The sequence below is a fragment of the Mauremys reevesii genome, linkage group 12 (assembly GCF_016161935.1).
Source record: "Mauremys reevesii isolate NIE-2019 linkage group 12, ASM1616193v1, whole genome shotgun sequence".
NCBI classification, from domain to species: domain Eukaryota; kingdom Metazoa; phylum Chordata; order Testudines; family Geoemydidae; genus Mauremys; species Mauremys reevesii.
The window spans coordinates 16,676,468-16,695,471 of NC_052634.1; the positions used below are offsets into that span (position 1 = coordinate 16,676,468).

At 53.7% G+C, this 19,004-nt stretch overlaps 1 protein-coding gene across 3 annotated transcripts in view; it reads right to left on the reverse strand.

Moving 5' to 3' along the window:
- Positions 1–16,966: 16,966 nt before the first annotated feature.
- Positions 16,967–19,004, reverse strand: part of VSIG2 (V-set and immunoglobulin domain containing 2) — a 33,353-nt gene continuing 31,315 nt past the window's right edge. For all 3 annotated transcript variants that reach the window (XM_039496475.1, XM_039496473.1, XM_039496474.1), the window contains one exon: positions 16,967–17,963. In XM_039496475.1, coding sequence (XP_039352409.1) covers positions 17,822–17,963 — 142 coding nt within the window. In that variant the 3' untranslated portion in view covers positions 16,967–17,821. The remainder of the gene's footprint in view (positions 17,964–19,004) is intronic.

The window sequence follows — 19,004 nt, forward strand, 5'->3', positions numbered from 1 at the left end:
CCACAGAACAGTCCTTTTTTGTCGCTTGGCCACTTGGGACTGCAAAAAAGTTGGAGCCGGCTGTGGTTCCGGGGGCACCATTTCAGATTAGGGGCGAGGGCAACTTTAACTGTGATTCCAAGGGCTACTTAGGCATTCTAAAACTCTAGGGTTTTTTGCAGATTATAACTTAGAAATTAGCTGATAGGAGCCCTGTATATTAAAAAAGAGAATTTAATAAATATCAGACCCACTCAGCTCTAATACTAACATGTCCTCACATCTTGTGTCAAGTCACTTAAGTAACACTGGGTAGGTTTAAAATTTTAATGTATATTCTTTTTCTGTTACTAACTCTTGAATACAACAACTGTAGAAAAACCTGGATTACTTTCTGTCACTTTTTTTTGCAGTTCACCAAGCTTGGATAGATCATTTAACTAGGGTAAGGCCCCCATGAGTTTATACTGCACCTGCCTGGGGCTGTTAGGGGTGTTACCCCACAACAGATAATAGACTGGTGCGATAGACCCAGGCTGGTTGGGAACAGCGGAGTAGTCGTCGAAGGGAGAGATACTGGCCACTTGATAAGCAGTTTTCTGTTCCCTGAGTGACCAGAGCAGGGGCTGCTCCAGGCTAATGAGAACACCTGACTCCAATTAACCTGCTAAGAGTCAGGTGAGGCTGTTAAGCACCTGACTCTAATTAAGGCCCCTCTAATGCTATAAAAGGGCTCACTCCAGTCAGGCTAAAGGGAGCCAGGGGAGAGGAAGCGCGTGTGAGGAACTGGGAGCAAGAGGCGTGCAAGGAGCTGAGAGTTAGTAGGCACTGCTGGGGGACTGAGGAGTACAAGCGTTATCAGACATCAGGAGGAAGGTCCGGTGGTGAGGACAAAGAAGGTGTTGGGAGGAGGCCATGGGGAAGTAGCCCAGGGAGTTGTAGCTGTCACGCAACTGTACCAGGAGGCACTCTAGACAGCTGCAGTCCACAGGGCCCTGGGCTGGAACCTGGAGTAGAGGGCGGGCCCGGGTTCCCCCCAAACCTCCCAACTCCTGATCAAACACAGGAGGAATTGACCTGGACTGTGCCCCTACCAGAGGGGAAGGTCTCTGGGCTGTTTCCTGACCCACAGGATGAATCTGTGAGGTGAGCGAATCTGCCAATAAGCGCAGGACCCACCAAGGTAGAGGAGGAACTTTGTCACACTAGAAACTAACCTTAAGCAGGAGTGAAACTGACACTTTCAAGGCACTTTCACAGTATTGCCAACCCCAAATGTTCAAAACTCCTGAATCAGACTCGCCAAGCATCATGAGATTGTCATTAAAAACATGAGATTACGTACAAATAACAGATTTGGGGTTATTTTTAGTTGCCTTCTGCTTTTTTGAGCTTTTAGGGTGCATGGGTGTCACATTTTGAAGCTTTCTCCACAGCCACAAAGACTAAAACTTTGTTTTTCTTTAAGAATGAAGGCTGAAATCAGCAGAGCTCCACAGAAGTAAAAAGCAGTGTTGCCAATTGTCATGAGTCTCATGATAATTGTTTTCCTTAAAGCCCCACCCATTGTTTCATGTTCTCTCTCTCTCTCTCTATATATATATCTATCTATCTTCCTACTCCTTTACAGGCTAAACTTCCAGATCCTTAATTTAATCACCAGCCCTTTCTTATCTTAATCACCCTACCTCTGTTTGTAATCAAACTACCGCCTCCTTGCCCCAGGGGCACCTCTCCTCTGCAGAACTTACATTTCACACTAATGCTGTGCTGTAGTTAAGAGTTCCACCTAGGTTCTTGCACACCTCCTGTGAGAAAGTTGGGGGGTGGGGTGAGATTCTGCCCTCCCCTGCCACCTCAATGGGTGCCCGTGGTGTGTTCACTGGACTGAGAACAGAGGCACAACTGCAGCACAGATCCCAAGGCCCAGGAAAAACAGCTCAGGCTGCCATGAAATGCCCTGAGGCTGACGCTGAGAGAATGTGGTGCTCATGAGAATAAGGGAACACATCCACCCCTGAGCCTTGGCTGATGCCCACAGAGTTGATGGCCAGAACGGGCCACCAGACCATCTAGGCTGACTCCTGTCCATCACAGGCCCCCAGCTCCCCGCAGCCACTGCCCACTAAACCCAACAACCGAAGTATCGCAGCCCACAGGAGACTGGGCTGTTTTGTGCCACAGGCAGAGAACAGGAGGGACTGAGGGGCACTAGTGCCCGAGGACCCTGCAATGGCAGGGAAATGATGAAGTGAGATACACCCAGACAGCCCTTGCAAGTGTCCTGTGCCCAGACACTGCAGAGGAAGGTGAAACCCCCACAAGGTCACTGCCAATCTGACCTGGGGGAAGATTCCTTCCCGACCCCACATGTGGTGATCACTTAGACCCTGAGCATGTGAGTGAAAACCAGCCAGCCAAGCACCAAAGAGAGACTGCTCAGTCCCACCCCACCCAATGTCTCGTCTCCAGCCATGGCCTGGTGCTTCAGAGGAAGATTTATGAAAAACCTTGCAGATACAGTGGGAGGAGGGAGGGGAATTCCTCCTTCACTCTCTGCTGGTGTCCATCTGAAACCCTAAAGAGAGAGCACTTAGGAGCATAAAACATCCTTCCAACGTGGGACAGGCCATAGATTTTTAGCCCCTGTGCTCTCCTGTCCTGCTGTGGAGGGGCAAGGGACATGATCGCTGATGCCAATTTCCCTCTGTCACGTTCCCCAGCCACCGGAGTTCGATGGCCAGCAGAGAGGGGCCGATAAAATGGGTCCAACTCTATTCATGTTCTGATTAGGGGCTTGGAGTCTTCCCGGAGCGTCATGACTGGGCCCAGTCAGAACACGGGACCATTGTGGGAGCGTAAGTGAGGTCAAGAACAGGTTGGAATGCCAGCGGAGGATGTTTAGCTGCTTCTGCAAGCCCATGTTTCTGTACAATGCCTGGGCAGGCTAGTGGCGCTTTAAGGAAGATTTGGGGAAAATCAAATCCCTCCGAGCCAAAGTGATGCCGCATTGCTCTGTGCTGCAGTTTGCTTGCTCCTGACTCAGCCCAGTTGTGACATGTATTTGATTTGCCCATGCTAGTCACCATCACCAAGGGTTTGGGGCACAGTTCTCCTGAGGCCATGTGACTGACTTCAAAGCAGCCAATGGGTAGGCAGGATCAAGCTGGGCATAATGCCTGCAACAATGGAGGGATAGAGCTTGCCCAAATGGGGACAGCACGATCAGAGCCCTAGAGACCCTGGGATCTCTTGTGATTTCACTATTGCCCGAGTGTGGGGTGTACTCTGCAGGCAGACTCCCAAAGATGGTTGTGTCACTGAAAAAAGCAATTGCATGGACCTTGCTCTTATGGATTTAGGGACAGATCTTCAAAGGTATTTAGGAACCTAACTCCCCTTGATTTCCAAGGGAGTTAGACACTGAAATGTCTTTGAGGACCTGGGCCTTAATCTTATTGTGTATAGAATGGAGTAGTATAGCTTGAAATAGTGTTTGAGCCCACTGGTGGTGCTCTCTGAGTTTGTTTAGAAGGAAGCCAGCCAGAACAGCATTGTGTATGTAACTAGACCAGGCCAGTTGTATGTCGTTAGGGTATTTGGAGCCCACGGTGGCCATATGATTCCTGCATGTTACGCTTGTGTAAAGAGCAAGATACACAAGCTGGCCTGTTGGCAGTGGGATGGCTGAGCAGCTGAGTCCGGCTTGCACAAGTGGCCAAGGAACGCAGCTTTTCAGGTGACTCACTCGTGTATTTGCAGCGTGTACGGTTACTGACGTAGCAGGAAGCAGCCTGCCTGCCCTCCCCATCGGCCCAGAGGCAATTAGCAGAGCTTGCGGAGGCCCTGACTGCACCTTTGTGAGCCAGGATCGCTCAAGCGTGCGCATGTGTTGAGACAAATTAACTTAACTCTGCGCCTGCCAATACATTTTACAGCCGCTTAATTTTTCTGGGACTGCTGCCTTGGGCAAGGCCTACGTGGCCCCCCCCACAAAGAAAGTTTCAAAGTTTCTAAAACTAGCTTAACCCTTAGTGGCTCCCGCAGCTCCCGCCCTAAGAGAAACAGTCCAATCATGGGGCAGGAGCAGTAGCCAGTGACTGATGCAACCAGATCACACTTGGCCAGCCAATGCCCATAGCACCCTGCACACAAGGGGAAAAAATGGAGCCTGGTAGCACCACTTGTGCTTAAAATCTGTACAGTTGCTTATTAGCTTTAACTGTTTGGCCTAAAAGTTTCCATGTCAGGTTTCCAAGTCAGGCTGAATGTTTGGGGGAAAGTTTTCCTCAAAAATGGGTCAGCCACTTGTGAGAACTTGTGCTGCCCTTGCGAAGAAATTCCTTACAGCTGTTGTGCCAAAGTTCTAGTGGCTCCATGCAGTGGCTCAGGGGCTTGACATTTGGGTGTCATGGATGTGCCTCTTGCCAGCCCTGTGGAAATCCCCTCAGATTTGGCCAAGTGGCTTTCTTTTCATGTCATTTTTTGCTAGTATTTGTAATTATATGTATTCATTACTTGCCTTGCCGAGAGCTTAGTCACCCAGGCAGGGTCTGTATTATGCTGTACAGACATATAGTTAGTGATAGACCACAGCCGAATACTTGTACAATCGTGGGTTGGTTCATGCAGAGCCCTTTGTTGGAGGCTCTGTTTTCAAATGTGTATAGTTGTCAGGATCTAAAAAATATATATATATATGTTTGGGGCTATATTTTTTAGGGCTGTATCCCTGCCCTTGAAAGCTGGCTTGGAAAATTTCAGGTTAAATATTAATGTTTCAGAAAGTTGCAAACACCTTCATTTCACCCAAACTCTTGGGGTGACGGCGACAGTCTCAAATAAATCATAACTACTGGGCACTGTCAGACAAACACTGTAATGCACAGATGCTGGTTGCCATTAAAGAGTCACCATTTGTCAAGAGCTACCACCGATTTCCCGCTGTGTTTAGAACCGGTGACGACCGTGGCATCTCTCATAGCACTGGTTAGTGGCTGTTGACAAATGTTGATTTCTGAAATATACGCATCCATTTAGGGTTTCATCCAAAGCCGATTGAGGTCAAGGGGGGGCTTTGGCTCAGGCTACTGGTCACTTAATCCTCTCGTGGGTTTAGAAAATGGGATTATTCTTCCCTCCCTTGACTGCAGGGTGCTTGGTGCCTACCCAGGCAGGGCCTGATCTTCAGGACCAGCTGCATTTGGATCCGTTATTCTGGGACCATAACCTCTGCTCGTGCACATAGGAGTTGGCATCATGACCACACTCCTGCAAGTGTTGTCTGCAGATATGGGGTCTGCACACACAATGACGTATGTGCAGAACTCTGGCTGGGATAGTGGCTTCTGACAAATGTAAATAATATTTCATGTAAAAGCATTTTTTTTTTTGGTCTCTGGCCAAATCTCCTTGTTCTGAATTTGGAACCCACTCCAGCCCCGAGGGAGAGACAATAGACTTTGCTGTAGGGGGACGTAAAATACAAGTCACTTACTGAAAGGGCTTTGTCCTTCTTTATTGTTTGTGTTACCTGGGAGTCCAAATCATGGAGTGGGACCCCACTGTGGCAGGCGCCACAGTCCCTGCCCCCAAAGAGCATGCAGGTCATGTTACGGTGTGGGGGGCAGGAGAAGTTAACACTATTCAGACCAACCTGCAGCCTCCTGCCTAGTCATGGGATGTGGGACTGCAGCCTTGCAGCAGCTGGAGCTTGCAAAGCGGGGAGGGGACACAACAGGCTTCAGGACTGAGGCCTTGGCTTGGACACTAGAGATGTTAAACTCATCCTGTTCCCAACACACTTTCAAGCAATCTCCCGGGGAGCAGAGCTGCGGGGTTTGTGAACTGCTTAGATGCACTAGGCCACTCTCCCTTGGGGGAGAGGATGCGCTGGGATGTGGCCACTGCTCCAAGGCATAGGCTGTATGGGTGCTCCATGCTCTTCTGTCACCCACCGCATAATAGTTTCCCTGCACTGAGCCCTTTAAGTAGGTCTGCATGAGGGAAGACCGTGGAATCAGAATTTCACCCTAGCTGATTTCTTTATACCATAAAGAGAGGAGTGTCAGTAACTACAGCTAGCATCAGAGCGGGCAGTGCTAGAGGGCTACATTATATCAGAGCTGTTGTCCCCCCAGCCGTATCTCCCCAAGATCCTATGCACTGGGAGCCCCAGTGGAGCACAGCTGCTCGCACCAGACTCCCCATTGCATTGGCTCTGTTGCATTCAGGGCACGCATACCCAGGAAGTGCCCTGGGTTTGCCCCAGGCTGGCTAGTGTTATGCTTCATGTTTGTACACTTTCCAGCTCCCAGCCTTGTGGTCACAAGTCCCAGCTCAGCACTTCCTAGGCAGAGACGATTGCCTAGAGGCAGTGCTGAGCAGGCATTACGGTTGCTATGAAAAGCCTTGTATGCCAAGTGACCGTCCTGTTTGTAGTAATGGCACTCACCCGGCTTCCCGGGAGCCAGAGCTAACCACACAATGGGGAGACAGCCAGCCCCACTTAGGCATCCATTGCCCTAAGAAGCCGCCTCTCTCCCTCCTCCCTGGGATAATCCAACAAAGAAATCAGGGCCGACTGAAGCTTTAGCCTGTGGTTCCCCAGCTTTCCTCGCTGTGCTCACAATCGGAATCACCTCCCCACGCTGACAGGGCCTGGGTTCCATCTCGTTTACGCTAGTGTAACTCCACTGCTGTTAGAGGAGAGGCTCCCAATTCCCAGGGGTGTGAAAGGAGAAGGGCCCCTGTGAACCTGCTTTTATCAGGGCCTGTTTTCTAGTACCAGTACCTCGCTGTGCTCCCTCAGGCACGAGTGGGCAGAGCAGCTGGGCCAATGTAAGCATAGTGAGGGCAGCTTCTGAAGGCAGGACATGAGGCCCCTGCTCTCCAAGGTGCCCTGCCTAGCTCAGATGTGAGTCAGTCTTCTGGACCCTGCTCCCGAAGTCCTAAGGCAGGCTTCTCCTGCGTGGTGTTAGGCAGCGTTTCACCTAGGACTAGCTCTGATTCTATGCTGGCGGTAGTTCTCTGCGGTTATCACCCCTTCGCTCTGGAATCACCCCTTTACGGTTTTCCCCAAGGGTCTCTGGACTCAGAGCAGGTCCCCGGAGTCATCTTGACAACCGGGTCCTTCATACACTGCCCTGGGTCATGGGCTTGGTTCTTCAGCACAGTATCTGCTTGCTCTCTGTCCCACCTGTATTCAATAAGGTGTTCGCTTTCCTCAGCAAGCGGCTTTAGTTTTCCGCTCTGTTCCCTCGGCCTACCCCTTGCCCTGCCTGCACACTCCCAGGGCTCAATTCTCCTGTCACTTACACCCGTGTCAATTGGTAACAGCTCTGCAGGAGTCAGTGAATTGACGGCTCTATGAGCAGCACTTAGTCCTAATTGACACTGGCATAAGTGACAGGAGAACCAGGCCTGCCATGGCTTTCGTCTTTGCTGCTGATCTGTATTAAAATGCAGATCGCTGTTGGTGTCCCAGCCTAATTTAGCATTCTTTCCTTCCTCCATACCCCTGGGCGGCTCTGCCTTCCCTTGCTGCATTACTAGACAATAGGCTGTTCTCCTTCACTCAGTCACACCCATTGATATCTCACCTATGCTGGCTCAGTGGGTGGCGTCCCATCCCTGGGTCTTTGCGGAGAGGGACCAGGTCTGAGAGGGAGTGGCTCTTTCTGGTTCCGTACCCAGCAATCCCACCAGCACCCGGCGCTCTTTATTTTTAGATCTGTAAAATGTGCCTGTCATGACAACCCAAGAGGCTCGTAACAATTGCTGCAGCAATGCCCCACTACGTTGCGCACTGTTAACAGGGGCAGAGTCTGTGGTAAAGGCACAGAGTGACAAGCCTGTGGTCCCATTCCCCAGCACTCCAATGTCCTAGGGCATGGCTACACTTGCAGATGTAGAGCGCTGTGAGTTAAACCTGCCTTCGTACAGCGCAGTAGGGAAAGTGCTGCAGTCTGTCCACACTGACAGCTGACACCACACTGGCGTGGCCACGTTAGTGGCACTTGCAGAGGCATTGGGAGTGGTGCATTATGGGCAGCTATCCCAGCATGCAAGAGTCTGCAATGTGCTTTTCAAATGGGGGGTGGGGTGGAGTGTGACAGGGAGTGTGTTTTGTGTATGTGGGGGGGGGTGAGTGGGCTTTTGGGGGGCTGAGAGCATATCAGCATGCTGTCTTGTAAGACCTCCCCGTCCCCCTCGCCTTGCTCTCTCACACAGAGCATTCCTGGCTGTCAGAAATGGAGCTTTCAAAGGGCATTTCCACATTCCTACAGTGATTCAAAACAATGACAAGAGGGGCCACTTGACTTAAGGGGATTATGGGATATTTCCAGAGGCGGATCACAGCGCAGTAACGCAACACCTCGTTCACACTGGCACCGCGGCGCTCCAGCGGGGGCGCAGCAAACGTTATTCCATTTGCTGAGGTGGAGAACCAGCAGCGCTGTAGCTGCGGAGTCAGAGCGCTCTACGTGCCTTGCCAGTGTGGACGGGGAGTGAGCTAGGGCTCCTTGATTGCGCTGTAACTAGCAAGTGTAGCCAAGCCCTTAGGGTAATACACTGGAGAAGGACTCTGGAGATCTGGGTCCAGGTTCTGGGCACGTCGGGTCTGATTTCTCAAGAGAGCTGAGACCCAGATTCCAAAAGGTGTTTTGGTGCCTGGGTCCCTTGGGCCTCAGGTCCCAGAGACGTACCAAAATATGGGCCAGATCTGCAAGAAAGCTCACCGGTCATCAATAGCTGGTTTTTAATCACCGGGCCCTATTTTATCCCTCTGTAAAAGGGGAATAATGATCTTTCCCTATGTCACAAGGGGGCTGTGAGGATAAACCCATAAATAACTGGGACGTGCTTGGGTGCCCCAGAGCGGGAAGCACCTGGCAGGATAGCCAGCCATTAATAGCTGGGCCCAAACATTAAGATATGCCTGCCCTCACTGCCTCAGGTCCTGCGAGACTCACCCCACGAGGCTCAATGGACAGGGAAGTTGGAGGACGCCAGCTGAGGTTGTTTCCCCAAAGGAGAGGCTAGAGACCAGGAGATCAGCAAGGGCTTAAAATCCCTTTGTCTGAGGGAAGCCACCTTTGGAGGCAGTAAGAAACCCTCTGCACTCCGTGCCTGATTTCACCCCTTGTCAGGGGCATGGGGCACCGTGTGGGGATCAGCCCATGGGGCCCGGGCACAGTGCGTTAGACAGGTCAAAGCACTGCTAGAGCAGCTGCTGCACAGACCCGGCTCTGACAGCATGGGGGCCCCTCCATGTGACACACAGCACAGGCAGATTTCCGTGCCCTGCTAGCAGGTTGGGCTGTAGGTTTCTCTCTGGGGAGTCCCACTTTTATTCTCCCCACCTGGCTCTGTGGGGCAGGCTGCTCAGTCACGAAGCCAAAGGGTTTTGCCTAGAGGGGGTTTCCTCCTACACTTCCCTCTGGGGCCGCAGTGCAGCCAAGTTACCAAAGCTATTAGCAGCTTTGCAGGTGCACCCCATGTCACAGCCAGATTCCTGGCAGCTGGCTGTAGACTCTAGCCATGGTACTTACCTGGCCTCTAATATCCCTGCATCTGAGCACTTCACAATCTTCAGCGCACTGTGCAGCAGGGCAGGGCAGTTACCCCATTGTACAGGTGGGAAACTGAGGCACTGAGTGACTGGCCTAGGGCCACCTAGGATGGCAGCCCACAGTCCAGACCTGCTACCACACCCAGAGCACCTGGGAGAGGCTGGTGCAGGAATCCCCTCCCTCCCTCCCCCCTCAAATCTCTGAGGTTGGTGCCGGCAGGATTTCAGTGCAGTTAGAGCAGGGTCCGCAACCCTTCAGCAGTGCTGTGCCGACTCTTCATTCATTCACTCTAATTTAAGGTTTCGCGTGCCAGTCAGTCATACATTTTAATGTTTTTAGAAGGTCTCTTTGTATAAGTCTGTAATATATAACTGAACTATTGTTGTATGTAAAGTAAATGACGTTTTAAAAATGTTTAAGAAGCGTAATTTAAAATTAAATTAAAATGCAGAGTCCCTCCCAGACCAGTGGCCAGGACCCGGGCAGTGAGTGCCGCTGAAAATCAGCTCGCGAGCCGCCTTCGGCACACGTGCCATCGGTTGCCTGAGTTAGAGTAACGTCACTGTAAAAGGCCAGTGTCGCAGAGCTGGGGGAAGAGGCCCCTTTGCTTCCTGAGCAGGACGCTGCCGCCTCCAAGCCCAGCAGTCTCACCCTCACAGTGTGTCTGATCTGTCCCTGGCTTGTTGGAGACAGGCTCATGGTCTGCTGCGGTCCTGCGGGGTGGCCCCCTTCATGCTCTGGTGCTGGGAGAGGCCCCCTGGTTGGATTATCCTCTCACACCAGTGTAAATCAGCAGGAATGCCAGTACAGCCAGCAGCAAGCCTTGTATGTCCGGGGAGGCCCCCGTACAACCTGGTGCTTGTACACTAGGGCCTGAATCCTGTTGTCATCACTGTAACGCCTGCCGTACGCCAGTGATCAGAGCAGAACTGGGCCCAGCGTGTCTCGTCGTAATGCGAGAAAGGCCGGAGCCACATTCCCTGCTCTTCCCTGGTTGAGTTGGAGGGTGGGAAGGCGGCGGGGGCAGCTGCCTGCCGCTAATGGGTGCTGGAGGGTTTCTGTCCTGCAGGATCTCACCTGCCGTGCCTGAAGTCAAACCAAGGAGGAGGCACAGCTGTATGCCCTAGTTTTGCATTGCAGCAGAGTAGCAGTTAGCATGGAAACCAACAGTAACTCCCGAGAGGCGGCAAAGGCCCCAGATTGGAATTTAATTTCTCCCTTAGCAACGCCGTCCTAAATGCCTCACATCAGCACATGCTATTTTTAAAAGCTGGGTTACAGTCTCCTGGCAGGAAAGGTAAATATAATGGAGGCAATTAGAGCCGGCTGCAGTGGGCCCAATCTCGCCCTGATTTCCCTGGGTGCAGCCTGCCGCCTTCAGAGAGGTCACGTGAGGGGAGCTGACTCAGTCACGGGGTCACCTGGGTTTCATGGTTAGATTTAGTTGGTAAATGGGGCAGGCCAAACTCTGAGCTGTTTCACTGCTGTAACTCCCCGGCTGTCCATGGCCTTGTCCTACACCGCTGCCCCTGAGATCGGACTCTGGCCCTTGGCGGTGGAGCCGTGTGCCACGGGAGCCCATAGTAGGAAAGTGAGCACTGACTGCTGCCAGGCGTAGAGTTCGTTGCGGGACCATAGGCCGAAAAGGCCCCCAGAATAACTGAGTCCGCCCCAGTTGCGTCATGGCAGCAGCCTGTGGCCTGTACCACGGGCCGGGATGGGATGGTGGGAGGTGTTACGCCCCCACCCCTGATAGCTGGCGCTCCCACTGCACTGGGACCAGGTGGGGAGGTGGCAGCATAGACTGCCTATAGTGTTTGGCGGCACAATCCCCCCGTGGCTGGTGAGCCTCCCCTGGACTCTGGCTGCCCCTATACAGGTGGCGGGGGGTGGGGGTAGGAAGGAGGGAGTTCATGGCACACCCAGACAGTGGCAACAAGACTCTGGTGCTGACTGTAGGGCATATCACCTCCATATGCAGGGGTAGTCGCTGGCGCCCCTGGATTGCTACACTCTGCTTCACGTCGTTATCATGCCGCTTAGGGGAAGCGGGGGCTCATTTTAGGCAAGTGCACCCTGGCTGATCATGTAGAATTTGCCTCTTCTCGGGTGTTTTTTTTTTTGCTTCACAACTGAATTAAGCAACACTAGCTGGTGACTTTGCCATGGTAACGGCCGAGCTGGGGAAAGAGGGCGAGGTTTAGAGAGAGAGAGAGTGTGTGTGTGTGTGTGTGTGTGTGTGTGTGTGTGCGTGCGCGCGCTGAGAGCGCCAGGCGGCTTGCACAGGTGATGCAAATGCAGGGCTTTGGATTGTGTGATCATGAATAAAAGCTGAATGACGAAAGGCGAAGCTGCAACTGGGTATCATGCTGAATGAGGCAGGTTGTTTTGACGCTGGGGTTGAGCGGCTCAGTCAATGCCCGTCCCCTGCTGCAGACGGGAGCATTGTGAAAGGCCTGCCCTGGTGGGCCTGGGCTATAGGAAGGTTGTAGGCTGACAAGGAAGTGGAATTGCTATGCTCATAAGCCGGTCGGTGCATCAGGATCATTAGTACTGTGCTGGGGTTGCATGTGTGGAGCGCTGGTAATTGCTTATTAAGAACAGTTTTGATCCCTTCACTCCTGGGGGAGGCAGCGATGGGGAGTCTGAAAGGAACGTGGCAGGGCGGCTCATCCCCAGAGCATCTCTCCAAGGGCCGGGAAATAAGCTTTCCAGGTCATGCAAAGCGTCACGGTTCTGCAATCTTTTTTTGTTTCTCTGTGGAATGAAATAGAGAGTGAGCGCGAGCAGGTGAGGACTCCCCCACCCCAAATGCCGGCTGAGTAGGGCCCTCACGTGGGCTGTGGCAGACTTGAGTTCAAGTCCTCCTTGTGCCCTAATAAACAGGTTATCGACACAACCTCCCTTTCCTGTTGGAGCTGGTCCACTTTGTATAAATCATTCATAGTCATTGCACCAGAGATGGAGCCTGACCAGGCTCCAGCATCTCTCTGGGGTTCGATGAATAGTCAATTATTTATACAAAGTGGACCAGCGCCGACAGGAGACACTGACTGACTCAAGTGCAGGGTGGCTCACCTGGGATGTAAAAGGTTCAAGTCCTTGCACTGCCTATGCATCACCGGCTCTTAGCTATTCTGGGGTGGGCCACTCTCCTCTTGGCCAGAAATTTCATCCTTGGCTTGAGCAGTCTCCCCAGTGAAAGTTTTGTCAAAACCACTATGTTTCTGGGAAGGTTTGATGTTGAGGAACTGGCGTTTTGCAACCAAAAAAAAAAAAAATCGTTGGCAATTGGGCTCCCTAACTAATCTAAGTGCCTGACAGCTTGGTGCTCGTTTCTCCAGCTCGTCACAGCAATGAGGTGCCCAGAACTGAAGGCAGGGTAGCAAGCCGGCCACCTCAGAGCTGGACTGGTGAGGACTGTTGCCACCTTGCTCTGTGATGCGATGCCTCCGTGCACAGAGCCCAAAACTGCAGTGCTCCTCGTGCTGCCGTATCATGGGCTAATTGCTGTGGGGCCCTGTAGGTCTCTCTCTCCCTGGCAGGGAGCAGCAGCTGTGGGTCAGCTTCGTTTTCCTCTGCTGTAGTCACTGCAGAGCACCAGGCTGACTCGCACTTTGCTCGGCTTGTCAAGTTCTCTGGTGCAAAGCCAGAGGAACCGCACGGAAATGGATGGAGCAACAGCAGCATCCGCCCACTGTAGATCAGAGGCCTGAGTCTGAGTCCACAGGCTGGTGCTCCATTCAGCGCCTCAGCTGGTGTGTATCAGCGCAGCTCCACTGACGTTGATGGAGCTGGTTTCCACCAGCTGAGGAGCTGGCCCTGTTCCTGGAAAGCTTCCCATGTCCATCCCTGCAGCGCTGCCAGTAGGTGGTTGTATGAAAGCTAACAGCATCGTGCCACCGAGCAGCTGCCAGCTGGAGCCAGAGTCCCTCTCTGCCCACACAGCCTCAGTGGGAACGAAACCCATTCCACCCTCTGACTCCAGCTCCTGATGGAAAACCAGCTTCACCCAGCCCCTAGAGCATGCCTGGTTCCGCTAGCTCGGCCCCTTTGTGCTTGCATCCCAACTCAGTCTCTCCTCCTAGCTCTGAAGAACACAGGACCCCCGCCACAACCTCATCTCTGTGCTGAGGGCATGCAAAGACCCCAGCGGGCCCCAACACCCCACTGGTGCAGCTCCAGTCTCTGCTCAGCAGGGATGGTGCTCACATGCAGTAGCTCCACCCAGAACCTCAAGGGGGCTGGGACCTTTTCTAAGACCCAGCGCTACCAGCGGGTCGTGTTTGGGTGGGTGGACCTGGCCACTGTCCCTGGCTGGTGAGCTGTCAGAGGTGGGCTGTCTAGCCCCTGCTACTGCAGCTCCTCTGGCTGGTGCCTGACCTGGCATATGCCCCCACTCAGGACCCTGGTCCTTAGGATTTATGGTCATGCTGGGTCCCTTGCTGGGTGCAGGTCACACATTGATCTTGCATTTTCCTTGAGCGACATTCCTACATCGGTTGCTTCTCAGCCACCCCATCCTGTATAACACCTGCCAGAGCAGAATTGCAGCCTTTTCCTATGGGCAAGGAATCCAAAGCCAAGTGGGGTTTTGGTTTAGGGTTCTGTCCATTTTAGCTGGGGTGTGTGTGTGAGGCAATGGAAGGGGGAGGGGGGGTTCTGAGGTGTGAAACCTGGATGAGTGCCAGGAGACGTCAGCCCACTCAGTGACTTTATGCAAAACCAAACCCAGTCCCAGCTCTAGGCTAAACGCCCCCCTCCCCTCAAAGCCTGTTCAAAACCTGTTGCTAGTGTGGTGGGTCCCAGGGGACTTCATTATTCTCTGCCGAATGTCAGCTTATTAATTTCAGAACAGATTCCTTGGCATTGGTGAGGAGAACGCAAACAGGATGGACGTGCAGCGATTGCCAATAGCAACGGCTCCAGGGACGGTGTGTGCGTGTGTGCGCACGCACGCGCAAATGTCACCTACACACTGTCCTAACATGATGCCGTTTCTCTTTCCACCCCCCACCCCATGCTATGGCTTCTTTAATAAGGGGAGCTTAGCTCCAGCTGTGAGCGTTTCACTTAGCAGTGGCATTAACTAAACTATTGCCAGGGCCCTGCTGCTGCCCCCCCACCCCCAAACCAATGGAGGATTTGGGGAGATTATGCTCAGGGCTGCGATTGATTTCACCCCGCAGGTGGCTGCTGTAATAGCCACGTTGGCACCGTGATGGATGGGGGCCTGGCGATTATTGCTAATGACTACGGCTTTTCCTGCCTCTAGAACCCACGAGGCGGTGTAACCTCAAGTGCAGGGGATAGTTGAGTAGGAGTGACAGCTCAGCAATCGAACGGGGAGGGGGCAAATTCCCAGAGTCCTTTGGGGAAGGGAAGCGCCACAGACGGGTCTGCGAGAAGAGGCCTAGAACAGCCTCCCCTCCCCTGTGCCTGGCAGGCAAGGGGGGCGTTAGCACTGGGAGCTGTTGGATGCATGTGGAGCGCTGGAAATCCCGTGGGAAGCCAGCTTCTCCCATGGCTGGGCTAGCAACAGGGAAGCCACCTGGAGAGAGGCTGATGTGGGGGTAGACAGGCTGACACTGAGCGGCTTGCCCTTGAGGGTCACAGGCAGTGTTTCCTCTCATTTTTCCCACACCTGTGCGCAATTTAGTTTGTTATGTGCATGAAGCTGGAGGTGATGTGTGATACATCATCTTCATATTGGTGCACATAACAAAATTCGGGGGGTGGGGGCGGAGCTGAGGGGTTCGGCGTATGGGAGGGGATTTCGGGCTGGGGCAGAAGGTTGGAGTGTGTGTGTGGGTGAGGGCTCTGGCTGGGGGTGCAGGCTCTGGGGTGGAGCAGAGGGCTGGGGATCCGTCGGGAGTCTGAGGGCTCTGGCTGGGGGGGAAGGCTCTGGGGTGGGGCCAGGGATGAGGGGTTTGGGGTGCAGGCTGCCCCAGGGGTAGGGCAGGAAGAGAGGACTCCCCCCCAGCTCTCTCTCTCCCCCCACACCAGCACCTGAGTCTTGTGGGGAGAGGCGCCTGTCCCCGCTGTGGAAGCTCTGGGGCTGGGGCTGTGGGACAGGTGCCTCTCCCCTGACCATGGCAGGTCTCGGGCTGGGAGTGGGACCACCGAGGAGGGGCCCCTCCCCCACCACAGCAGGTCCAGGCCTGGGGGAGAGGCGTCTCTCCCCACCGCAGCCCTGAGCGCCTGCGTGGCACTTAATAGGCTGCTGCACGGCCACGTAGCTTAGAGGGAATCACAGGACAGCACCTGCTGCAGTGGAAGCCCCCAGGCCAGGCCAGGCCAGCTCTGCCCTCCTCTGACACCTGGCTGGGCCTCACGGACAGCTGGCTACGTGGGCTGACTACACTCTAGCCCTCAACTCCTTTCATTGCAAGCGGCCACCTCCCTGCCTTGGCAAGGCTCTGCAAGAGGAGTGGAGGCTGGTTGGGGCTTCCTTCCCTCACGGGGGAGGCTGCAGGGCAGTGCCCAGGGCTCATGGGCTGTTTCTACTTGCAGTGGCTGAGACGGGATGGATGGAGCATCCCCTTTGCAGAGAAGACACCGCCCAGCCCCGTTCCTGACTCGCCCCGACTGACACCCATCACCCTTCAGAAGAAACATTGTCCCATGGAGCCTGGGCTTGGAGACCTGCAACTCTCTGGCCTCCCCAGGAAACCCCTTGGATTTCAGTGTCCCCTTCACTTCCGCTTAGCCTGGCAATGTGACATCCTGCCTCCTCCCAGAGCATAGACACGTGTGCCCCCTGCATATCCCACTCCTCCTTCCCTTGCAGCGCCACATCCCCCACCTTCACTCCCATGTGACTCTGGCAGAGTATGTCTACACAGCAAAGAAAAACCCGCAGCTGGCCCCTGCCAGCCAACACGGGCTCATGGGGCTCGGGTTGCAGGGCTGGTTCATTGCTGTGGGGACTTCCGGGCTCAGGCTGCAGCCTGGGCTCTAGGAGCCTGTGGGGTGAGAGGGTCCCAGAGCTCAGGCTCTGGAAGTTACACAGCAATGAGAGAGCCCTGCAGCCCCACCAGCCCGAGTCGGCTGCCCCGGGTTTGTCTTTGCCCTTGGGCTCCTCCTGCCAGCCCCAATTGGTCACAGAGGTGGAATACTCAACCTGTCACGCTGCAGTCTGGCTGCCGCAGAGCCCCTTGCATGCTGCATGACACTTCGTTCTTTGCACCTGCCTTCCTAGGCCAGGTAACGAGCCTGAATTTCCCTTAGCCACCCAGCCCCACTCTTCACGCCGCCACCAGTCAGGGCTTTGGCTTTAAACAGTCTCAGCTGCTTTATTAGCATAGAGTTTGGTTTGGTTTGGTTTTTTTTAATGCCCTTTTTGAATTCCTACTGCCCGTTTATTCCAGACTGTGCATACTATTCCCACCCACACCCCCCTGTTCCCCCCCGTCATCAGCCCTCTTAGCACCACCAATCTGATCTTGTTTACTACAGAATCCCCTGGAAACTTGACTGCAAGCTGCATACAAAATAGCTTTCTGGTAAAGGACCACAAAAGAGAGAGATTGCAAAGCAGCATCATTTGAAAATAGCCCTCCATGCCCATTTGCCATGTTCTGGCCGTGCACCCCTCCAGCTTGCCTCATCCCTGCCCCTATGCACACCTCACCTTCCTCGACACCGCTGTAAGGAGCGTGTGCTGATGCCGAGGGGTTTTTCTATAGCTCTTTTTGGTTTTGCATGTGATTTCTCCAGCGAAGTTGGAATGTCAATAAAGGAATGTTGCTATGAACCCCGAGTGCAGAGTAGTCCTTTGCTCAGCTAACGTGTCTCTGATGCTCTCCCCCTGCAGCTCAGTTGGCTGCTATCGTCCCCTCACTCCGGTCCTGCTGGCCTCTCTGCCCCAGCTACACCATGGAGACCATGGAAGCACCAAGTCCTGGCGCCAGTCAGAGCAGAGGCCAAGGGAGACACAACAGGGTTACTGTGAAATAGACATACAAAACCTCTGTCCTCTGATTGGCTGACCTAGAGAGATTGTTAGCCAATCAGGGTACATTGATTTGCAGACTCAGTGGTTATGAAGAAATACTGACTGATGCATCCCAACCCAGGTGAAGTGTATAACAGAGGAAATGTTTACTAGGCTGTTCGATGGGTCCCTGCATGGTCCCCCCAGGCCGTAAATAGGAGACAGTAAAAACCTTCATTATTTAAAAAAAAAAAAAAAAGGGGGGGGGGGTCACATATCAAAATCCAGCTGAGGTTTCTGAGCTGAACAGGAGCCAGAGCCGCCCCCCCGCTCACACAACCATGTTGAGTCTGGACTTGGTGGTGCTGGCGGACTCTGGCCTTGACACCGGCTGCTCCAGGAAACGGCTCCCAGGGTCGCTGTCTTGTCTCTGCAAGGAGGTGTCTGAGATCCCCGGGGCAGTGGCATCCTCCCTGTAAAGAAACAAGAAACGAATCAGCTAGCTCTGGCACCAACTGGTTGAGCTCCATCAGCATCCGTGAACACGACTGACACCAGCTAAGGATGTGGTCCTCCGTCCCTTTAACAAATCACTCTCCGCTCACTGGTGCAGAGTGACACCCATGTACTGAGGGGCTTGCCAGCCTCCCTATGGGAAACCACAATCATTCCATCACATCAGTTAGAGACGGAGAAAACCTATGACCCCATCACCTGCCCCAGCCTTCTCGCCAGCCCCACGGTGCCACACATTCTCCAGTCTAGTGGCAAGTGACCCCATCGCCTGCCCCAGCCCTACGGTGTCACATGTTCTCCAGTCTAGCAGCCTCAAGTCGGAGGCTGCACAATTGCAGTGCCTGATTCTCAACCTTCAACTCCAGGTGCAGCTGGGACCTCTCAGCGAATTCTACATCCCAGACCTTAAAGACGTGTTAGCTGCACAAAGCCACCTGCTTCCCAAAGCCCCACCGACTGCCTGTGCTGATAACAGCATGTCTGGGCGGGTCCATGCTTCAGCAGCTGTGTCTCTTGCCCAAAGATGACAAGCCTTTGGAAATGGAGCAGGATGGAAATGGTGGGAGTTGTCAGCAAGAGTCTTTCGACTTTGCTCAAATCTTCCCCGGATCAGCAGTGACCTACAGCAGCCCCCACGGGTGGCTGTTCGGCAGCCTATGTGAAATGAGCTGGTGGATCGCAGTTCAGTTTCTGGGGGACCCGCGTCCACATCCCCAGAATAGAGACTAGCTTCCACCCGCAGCCTTGGCAGAGACGCTAAGCACAGACTGAACTCCCCTCTGCACCATAGGTCAGGGAGGAAGCATGTTGGTGGGGGACAGGGAAGTTTGCACTGATGGTGGACCTGCCTTGGGTGGATTTTGCCTTGTGGGGCAATCTGGCTGGTGCCTCTCATGGAATCTCAGTGAGATCTGAAGCCAAGTCTGAAGGGTTCCCCTTACTGCCATCATGCAGTTATACCTGTGAGTGCCATGCGAAGCACTGGCCACAGTACGCCC